The 9,884-nt window shown below is 45.5% G+C and overlaps 1 protein-coding gene across 1 annotated transcript in view; it reads left to right on the top strand.

Annotated features, from left to right (window-relative positions):
- The window catches only part of LOC100127070 (katanin p60 ATPase-containing subunit A1), a 6,351-nt gene extending 532 nt beyond the window's left edge, over positions 1-5,819 (top strand). The window contains exons 2-7 of the mRNA XM_044493799.1: positions 1,293-1,767; positions 2,777-2,974; positions 3,335-3,579; positions 3,880-4,038; positions 4,968-5,055; positions 5,224-5,819. Coding sequence (XP_044349734.1) covers positions 1,293-1,767; positions 2,777-2,974; positions 3,335-3,579; positions 3,880-4,038; positions 4,968-5,055; positions 5,224-5,505 — 1,447 coding nt within the window. The 3' untranslated portion in view covers positions 5,506-5,819. The remainder of the gene's footprint in view (positions 1-1,292; positions 1,768-2,776; positions 2,975-3,334; positions 3,580-3,879; positions 4,039-4,967; positions 5,056-5,223) is intronic.
- Positions 5,820-9,884: the final 4,065 nt, after the last annotated feature.

Here is a 9,884-nt window from a genome sequence, read left to right as displayed (position 1 = left end):
CGGTTAGGTGCTGTGTAATTCGTGACGTAGTGCCCGTGTGGATCTGTGCATTCGACCTCACGGCCTCGGATTTGGCCCGCGAGGATCCGTCTGATTGTTCCGGTATAGTGGGTTCAAGTCACTTTGCTCCCAGCGAGACGTGTTGCGGTTAGTACTATGTTGTTACGCTTATCATTTGTTAGGGTCGAGAAAACAATATTCTACTTGCGCTGATCTGCCGTCAAAAAGCGTCCCAGTAGTAACTCATGATTTGGGTGCTTCAAATGTCAGGTCATGCATGTAAAGTCTGCCTGGATTTGAAGTCATGAGACACCTTGGTTATTGTAGAAGTGATACTGAGCTTTGTACGGTTGCGCCTAATGAACGCCAATGCTTCATTTCATCTTGAAACTTTCAAAACAGTAGCCGTGTGTTTTCACTGGAACATTGCATTCACGTCAGGATCAGCCTTTTGCGGATTCCCTGGTCTTGTTGATATGTTAATCCATTACAGATTTAAAGGTAAAATATTCGATGTGGTGAATATTGTTGATATTTAAAACGTGGATAATGCTCACTCTGTGCATTTTAAAACCGAACCGAAAAACCATACCGAAAATAAACCGAACCGAACCGAATTCACGATTTTTATGGTTTCTGGTTTCGATATGGTATGAACTTTTCATACCGTTTTGAATTTCGGTTTTTATGGTATATACCGAAAAACCGAATGGCTAACCGAATAAACCGAAATAAAAATATATATTTCCTGAGGCAAACAACGATACAAGTAGTCATTTTTCTTGTATAAGAGTAAAATTTCCTGCAAAGAACACCCATTTTTTCTTGTAACGTAGTAATTTTTCTCTTGCAAAAATGCTAACCACGTCGTCCATAACCTTTCAAGGCATGAATTGGGGCATGCATATATACTTATATAAAGTTATATACTATTTGTATTTAAAAAGTATGTGTTTGAATTTATAAGTTTGTAAAATATAGTATATCATTTTCAAATTCGCGTCAACTTTGGTTATTATGGTATATACCGAAACCATACCGAAATAATTTGGTATATACCGAAACCGAACCGTATTTTAATATCATACCGTATAAACCGAAGTATTAATACCGTACAAACCGGAAAACCGTATAAACCGAATCATGCAAACCGAATAAACCGAACGCACAGAGTGAGATAATGCATTTCCCCGTTGCTTCCTTATCTTTAGTACTTAGGAGTAAAAGCTTAACAGGTGTTTCTAATTTGTTGTCCTTCATGATGTGATAGTTGATCGAGAATATCTATGCAGGCATCTAGCTAATTTAGACGACACCTTTATCCGCACAAAATGGATGAACTGTAAGAAAGCTATAAGTGAAGAGGTAGAGATTGTGAGGCAGCTCGATGCCCAATTGAAGTCATTTAAAGAAGCCCCTGGGACAATGCGGTCCTCGTCGCCTCCTATTCGCTCTAATAATAAATCATTTCTGTTCCAACCATTGGACGAGTATCCAACATCATCGCCATCAACCTTTGACGACCCTGATGTATGGGCACCTCCAAGAGATACAAATACACCAAACCGAAGGTCAGCAAGAGGCCAATCTAGTGCAAGAAAATCCTCACAAGATGGAGCTTGGGCACGGGGTCCATCAAAGACTGGAACACCTAGCCGTGGTGCAAAACCCAGCGGAAGTAAAGCAAGCTCTGCGGTAAGATCATCAACTGCTTCAAGCACTGGCGGGAGGAAAGGAAAATCAAGTTCGAGCAAGGCTGATTCAGCGGTAATTTCCTTCAAGAAAATATTCGTTACACTCTGAAATCTTTATTTGATCAAATATATTTTGTTGATGTTGTTAGTTACCTCTGTCTGCACCCATGAATGAGAAAATATATGTTTGACATATGTTTGAGAAGGGGAGCCTTAGCGCAGTGGTAAAGCTGCTGCCTTGTGACCATGAGGTCACGGGTTCAAGTCCTGGAAACAGCCTCTTACAGAAATGTAGGGAAAGGCTGCGTACAACAGACCCAAAGTGGTCGGACCCTTCCCCAGACCCTGCGCAAGCGGGAGCTACATGCACTGGGGCTGCCCCCCTTTTTTTTTTCTGCTGGCAATGTTTACCTGCCTGTCTGCCTAGTGCCAAAAGAAGAAGAAAAGGGAGCTTTTGAATATCATCCAGGATATATACTTCTTATATATTAGTCTTTGTATTGTATGGTTTCAAAATGTGGCTTCATCTGTTATTTCCAACATATGTTGGTGTATGCAAAGTGGAGTTAACAGTTTTCTGCAAGATACTACTGAAGTCAATCACATGGTGCCATTTAGTTAACCTTAGCCTTTTTTTAGAAGATAGCCTTAAATATGTCGACTTGGGTTCTCTATTTGTTCCTAAAATCATTTAGTTTGTCATACCGAGCAACATACCTTTTTATAGTTATTGAAGACACTTTTTTTTAACTCTATACTGAAGGAATACTCTATCATCATCTATTTCTAGCTCCTCGTTGTGCATATTCCATAGGCATGAAGTATGATGGTGCACACAACAAGAATAATGTTGAAATCACCAAGCATCTCAAAAGCAATTGTATACTGAAATAGGAGAGCATCTATTGTTACCTTCTAAATTAGGGAACTAGAATCCGCATATATACATGTTTTTTTTTTTTGTGCCTGCCTCTGTTGGGTTTAGCTTTTTGATCAACTTGATGATATGGAACTACAGAATACTGCTATATGCAAATCGCGTTTCTGAATTTTTCTATTTTTCTCTTATCCTTTCCTTTCAGAGCAGCGATGCTGAAGAAGGTAAGTCCAAGAAGGCACAGTATGAAGGACCGGATGGGGACTTAGCTGCCATGCTTGAAAGAGATGTTCTAGACTCTACCCCAGGAGTGAGATGGGATGATGTTGCAGGACTTAGTGAGGCCAAAAGACTCCTTGAGGAAGCAGTTGTGCTTCCTCTCTGGATGCCTGAATATTTTCAGGTAACGATTTGGAATTTCAAACTATGCTATTCAATGAAGTGTCTGATATTTTATCTGTTCATTCATTCTTGTTGCTATCTAACGTCATGACCATGGACAAAGTTGCTGCCTTTCTTTGGTAGCATGGTGCACATGAGTCATCTGGACATCCACACTTATTATTTTTTCTTTAATATGGCTGGTTTATAATATGTCATTTAAAATTATGTATACCCAATCACGCTAACCGTAATTTGAGTTTCTAAAATTAGTAACTCATGATATTAATGTTGTATATTTTCTCTTTTTCTGTGCCCTGTTCCATTCAGTCTAAAGTTACATGTGCCTCATCATACTCCTTCGGGTTCTATTTCTGTTCAGGGTATTCGTCGACCTTGGAAAGGGGTTCTTATGTTTGGCCCACCAGGTACCGGGAAGACCCTTTTAGCTAAGGCAGTAGCTACAGAATGTGGAACAACATTCTTTAATGTTTCTTCTGCAACATTGGCTTCGAAATGGCGGGGGGAGAGTGAACGCATGGTCCGTTGTTTATTTGAACTTGCAAGGGCCTATGCTCCAAGTACAATCTTCATTGATGAAATAGACTCCCTATGCACATCTCGTGGGTATGTGACCATACATTTTGCTGTTTGCCGTGCAAGTTCAAGTTCTATTAATGCCGGCCAAGATAATGACAATTTTCCCAACAGCTTTGTACCTTAAACTTGAAGACATTCTTAATTGTTTTGCCTGGTAAATAAGTTACATGTCGCAGAAGAGAACATTCTTGTGCTTTTTATATATCTCTTTTTAATTAAGCTTGACAGGCAAATGTAATGAAAATATGAAACTGCCAGTTCTTATATTTTATTTATCTTCATTTAGAAATACCGTGCCCAGATTTATCAATTTATGTATTTGTTCAGAGCATCTGGTGAGCATGAATCATCGAGGAGGGTAAAGTCTGAACTTCTAGTGCAAATAGATGGTGTTAACAATAGCTCTACCAATGAAGATGGTCAGCCGAAAATTGTTATGGTTCTGGCAGCTACGAACTTTCCATGGGATATTGATGAAGCACTCAGGTTGGCAAACTCTTTCACTCATATTTGCATTTATTAATTTAGAGGTGCTACTGGTAGTATCAAAACTCTTGGCATAATATCTGGATTTGTACAAGATGATTGATTTCTTGAGTTATGTTACTATTGGAGTTAGAGACCGGATTGGTTTCTAGAGTTGCGTTGCTATTGGAGTTAGAGACCGCATTGATTTCTAGTGTTGTGTTGCTGTTAGAGTAAGAGACCGGATCGATTCCTTCACTTTTGTTACTATTGTAGTTAGAGATCACCAGAGGTGAAGCGTAGTACATATATCTATACGAATATAAAAAGACCCAAAGGGGCAGATCCAAACAAATCTCGGCCATCAAATCATGTTAATCCAACGACCTATATTGCTCCAACGGCAAGCACTCGACGTGTTTAACGTGCAATTAATATTTTACCAATTATCGACGGCTACACTATCGACGTAATTAACGCTTAATTGATATCCTACCTAATATCAGTTTGCAATTAATTTTTCCCTTAATATTAACGTGCATCGCACGTACACATTTACTAGTTTCCTTCAAATAAGGCAAATGATTCTTTTGTTTAGTTCATGCTACATTTGTCATGTCGCCGTTTTATGGGGTAGGATCAGAGCCTTGAGCATCTGTAACTTGAGTTCTGTTTCTGTTCACTACCTTTGCGGGCTAGAGTGGTATCTGGGTGTTCTGAATTTTAACTGCTCTCATGCCTCTACATTGATTAATGTGCCGTTTCCCTATTTATATTGTCTACCGCAATAAACAGTTATTTTCTGCAGTGAAACTACAGGTTTTATTTTTCCTGCCAATTTGTTTGTCAGTCAGTGTGCTAGCTACATGCTCTACTACTGTAACTATATTTATGTTACTATTCCTCTGGCACATATGGTTTTTTAACTCACTGAATCTTGATTGGCTCAGGCGGAGGTTGGAAAAGCGTATCTATATTCCACTTCCTAGTTTTGAAAGCAGAAAGTCACTCATCAGCATAAATCTTAGAACGGTTGAGGTATGATGTACTAAAGCATTTCTTGCTCATCTTTTCGTCATTTGGTCGTTGTGGTTTTATTTCATTCAGGGATACTGTTCACTAATCATACTGAATCATCTCCGTTGATGATAAGTCACTGTTTAATATCTCGTGTTGCTTACTAACGCCCTGCTTTTGTATCAACAGGTAGCTACTGACGTTAATATCGACGAAGTCGCACGAAGGACAGAAGGGTATAGTGGGGATGACCTGACAAATGTTTGTCGTGATGCTTCGATGAATGGTATGAGGCGAAAGATTGCAGGCAAGACCCGTGATGAGATCAAGAACATGTCAAAGGATGATATCTCAAAGGACCCGGTAGCCATGTGTGACTTTGAAGAAGCTTTGGTCAAGGTCCAGAAGAGTGTGTCGCCCTCTGATATTGAACGTCACGAGAAGTGGATGGCCGAGTTTGGATCTGCTTAAACCTTGGTTCCCATTGAAGAAGATTGCTGGATCTTGTCCACCCTTTTTTGTTTATTTGTGTTTTATTCCTGGCATTTTCCTTATTTCCACCTTCCCGTATGTTGTTTCAACGGCGGCAGTATGTATGTATGTTCAACTATGTTTCCTGAGCCGGTAGTTTATCACAAGAGGCAGACCGTAAACTTGGAAGCGAATTATTATTCGTCGAGTGTTTGTTGATTGAGTTTCAGTGGTACTGGAAGACTGGAACTGTGGAAGTGAAATTCTTTGTGTTAATTCTCGAAATGCTATGTATGGACATGACCATCGCTGTATTTCCATCTCCCATGCATTTTCTAGTTACTCTACGGAATAATTTTGAAGTTTTATACCCGCCTTTTACAGCGTCAATGTTCCATGTGCGGCGCTTTTGTGTTGAAGAAGTTGCGTCTCGAGTGGTTACCCCTGTTCATCCCTGAAGGCGCCTCCCAGCACTTGCCGAGACCTGGAATTGCTCTGGTATCATAACCTACTTCTCCTACCCTGGTATCATAACCTACTTCTCCTATCCTCAGAAAAATAAACCTACCTGTACTACGCGATCTAGATTAAGACATGGAAGGCGGGAATACTTACCACTATACTACAACGACTTTGATGTTGATTGTCAGAGCCTTAGTTTGATAATCTAAGAAAGATCATCTCATGTTTTAACATGTTGAACTCGCCAGCTACAGGACCATAGGAGCCGAGAATACCCAATGGGTCTTGCAAGATAGATCATCTCTGAATGTTTGGCTTTGTACTGCACACGCTCAAGTGTATAAATTTGTTGCAGCCCTTTGTACGAGCTCCAGAAATGCCAAACCGAGGAGTACCCCTACAGTTACCGAGCCAAACACCACCACCATGCTTTGTAGAGTACTACTGCACACATGAGCAACTTATAGCTCCTACGCGCCCCAGGAAACAATGCTTCAAAAAGCGCGCAGGCACCGCACTTACCCCTCTCTGCTCCCTTCTCCGATCCCCTCCTCCCTCCTACGGCATGCACCGGCGCGCAGTGACAACACGTACGCACACAGCGACCGGTATAGGAGTGTCAGAAAAGCCGCTAGGTCGCTAGGAGTGCAGTGCAGGAACAAAAGGAACGAATGCGAGCGTGCACAGTGCGCGGACTGCACCCGGAACGTGGCCGCGCCACTGTGCGCCGAGTTGAAACGGAGCAGTGACGGACTGGCGGGGGAGCAGCTGGGTAAACCCACAACAGAAGGCAAGCAAGCGGTAGCCCCTGCTGCTGCCTGTGCGCACCGCGCGCTACACGGCGCCGTGCCGGTGCGCCACTGCTCTGCTCGGGCTGGAGATGCGCGGCGTGGCGTGGCATGGCGGGGCGGGTTTGCGGATGCGGCAGCGCGTACGCCCACGCCCGGCACATGGGCGCGGCATGCAGCAGCGACCACCCGCACGCTGCACAACACGCTCGATAGATAGCTCGACGCCGACGCGTCCATGCCACCGTACGTCTCTATGCGTCGTGTACGTGCGCGCGGGGGGACTGCAGTGCGGCAGTGCCATAGCGCACTGGGGCACACGTACGTACGTCCGTGCGTGGCCGATGCCGTTGGGGAAACCGAGCCTGGCGCGGCGCGGCGGCAGCGGTGCTGGCCTGGCCATAAATGAAAGCGAGCGCCGCGCTAGCTGTGCATGCATGCACGCACGCAGCGGCCGGCATCTCGCGATCTCTCTTGTCTTGTCCGTCCTGCCGCTGCCGGCCGCGCGCGCGTCCGGCCGCCTCGATCCTCGCCACCAGCTAGCTAGTTAGGCTAGCTCGCGGCGGGGCAGCCGGCCGGCCCCGGCTGCTGGTACTCCTCCTCCTTTCCCTTTATTCCTCGGGGATGTGCAGGCGTGCGCCAGTACAGCGTCGCCGGCACGGCTTGTCAAGGCCGGATGTCGGGGTCCAATCGGGCGGGCGTGCATGCAGCGCGGGGCCGTTTTGTGCGTCCGTCAACAGAGGGGAATCAAAGCTTAGTAGCTAGTGACAGTGTATATCACACGACAACATTGTACCGTGCTACAGAGTGTGACAGGACACATCACGGCGGCACGCGCGCCGTACGGGCGGACGGCGTACGTAGCCGGGTTGATGGATGCGCCGTGAGCCAAAACACGTGCTCCCTCCGTTCCAAATTACTCGTCGCTGAAATGGCTGTATTTAAAATTAAAATACATCGTGCGACAAGTAATTCAGAACGGAGGGAGTACGTACTACTACTACAGAAGCACGCTACGCGTGGACTGCGCGTGTACCGGATCCACCGGCCGCTCGCGAAATCCCGCGGCACAAGAGAGCACGATGTGCAATGGCGTCGACCCTTTGCTTAATTCACTCAGGGGCCTGCTGCCTGCATGCGCGCATGCAGCACGCAGCACGCAGCACGCAGATGCAGGACGTTACTCCTACTACTGGCGTCTGGGTCTCTAGCTTCATGCTTGTTCGTTTTGAGCTCAGCCCAGCCTAGGTGGCTATAGCCGCCTACCCTGCCCCTCCTTGTCAGCTAGTTTGCGATTTGTCTCCTGACGAGAGATCGGCCCGTGTAGAGCCTATGCTTCGTTTAGGGTTTAGATCGCCGGCCAGAATGCATGGCAGCGTGCAGGGAGATTGTGCTAGGCTGCTGACCCCTCTCTCAGCCATGGCGTAGCCCTTAACTAGGCCCATTTAATGCCCGTCCAGCTGTCAGTGTTTTACCGTTTTGACTTTTGAATCACTAGGACTTGACTTGGAGCGAGTTTTCATTCAGATTCTCAGCCCTCCCCTCTCGAACCTCATCCCCTCCCGCACCTAGTCGATCCCCGCCGCCAGCCCTCCTCCTACCTTGCCACCGCCAGAGGGCGCCGGGCTAAGCCCGATCGGTGCCAAAGGTGGCGGGGCTCTCCCTTCCTCTCGCGTAGCAAGGTGACGCGGGTCGTTCCCCTCGGCCCTAAGTGTGGTACCAGACATGTTGATCCTAGGGGTCGCCCTAAAATTCTCACTGTAAAGTGCTCCCGTGGAGAATTGGCCAGAGAGGGATGAGGTAAAGTTCTTTTGTCAGAATTTAGGATCACGTAAAGTTCTTTTGTCAGAATTTGCCATGCTTGCTGAGAAAAATCGCCATGCCAGGGACAATATATTTTGCCATCCAGATGTCAGATTTGCCATGCTTAAAAATCCAACCTTATCAATAATGCGTCCAGGATGACGCAATCGCGAAGGCCATTAACCTCTCTTATGCTACTCGTCTCATGGTAAATCTGAAAAGAAAAGAATGCTATGGTATTCCGTAACTCCGCGGTGCCTGTTGGTGTCATCGTCACGAAAATCAAAGAGGAAGCGGTGTTGTGGTGTCTTGCTGGTGCTAAACATTTGTGTAACATGATATCGCGAGAGTGATGTATTGTATGTGGCTTTGGCCTTCTGCCTATAAAACTCCTTATTCAATAAAAGTGGCAAATCTTTTATCTAGTTTTTAAAAAAAATCCAACCTAAGATTGTTAGGATTTTTATTTATTATTAGAAGATGGTACGAAATTGCCTTGTCGGCGTATACGGATGTTCTCATAACTGCCGGTTTCCTCTAATATTGTAGAGTTGCACTCTCTCTCTCGGTTCAGTGGTGGAGGTAGAGGATGGACAGGGTACGCAACATCGTGATATACTGCAGAGGATCAGTAAACTTTGGAAAGACCATGAAAATCAAATAGAGAGAGAGAGAGAGATGTGGAGCAGCGACGTCGACCGGATGGCCCCCACCATTGTTGTCATTGATGAGGCCATGGCGTCGTGTTGCGCGTGCACCGATCGAGCGTAGATCCGCAGGACAAGCGTTGGACGGGAGAGCGCGAAGTACGCGATACACACATGCTCCTGCTCGTCGTACTACGTCCCTCGCTGGAGTTAGTGATGTCCAGTGTCAATCCCGTGATGCTTGTTCCTTCTCCGGGTAGTTTTTACCCTTCATGTCGAGCATCTACAACCGGATATGTCAAATATGCCCCTCAAATGCCCGCGGAAGCGTCCGGACGTATCCATGGGCAGTGACCGGGCACGCCTTAAATTTTATTAGAAGGAAGAGAAGGATTTTGTGAAATAGTCGATGTATTGCTTGAGCTTCGTGGGCATATGTATAGGAGTATAATGATTAACTTGGAGTACAAGACAAGCCAGAACTAATCCTAGTCTATCTACTCTTTCCTAATAATCAATATACTCAACATCCCACCGCAGTCATAATGGGAGCGACGCTGACGGTGAGACTGGAGAAGAATCCGAAGGCAAGCCGACGGACACCCCCCCCCCTACACACACGGTCGTAACGGTCGGCGCATCGCGAAAGGCATGGCTGGAGTGGAAACCGACGAGGTTT

The sequence above is a fragment of the Triticum aestivum genome, chromosome 3B, assembly GCF_018294505.1.
Source record: "Triticum aestivum cultivar Chinese Spring chromosome 3B, IWGSC CS RefSeq v2.1, whole genome shotgun sequence".
NCBI lineage: Eukaryota > Viridiplantae > Streptophyta > Magnoliopsida > Poales > Poaceae > Triticum > Triticum aestivum.
This window is presented reverse-complemented; position numbering and strand designations above follow the sequence as displayed.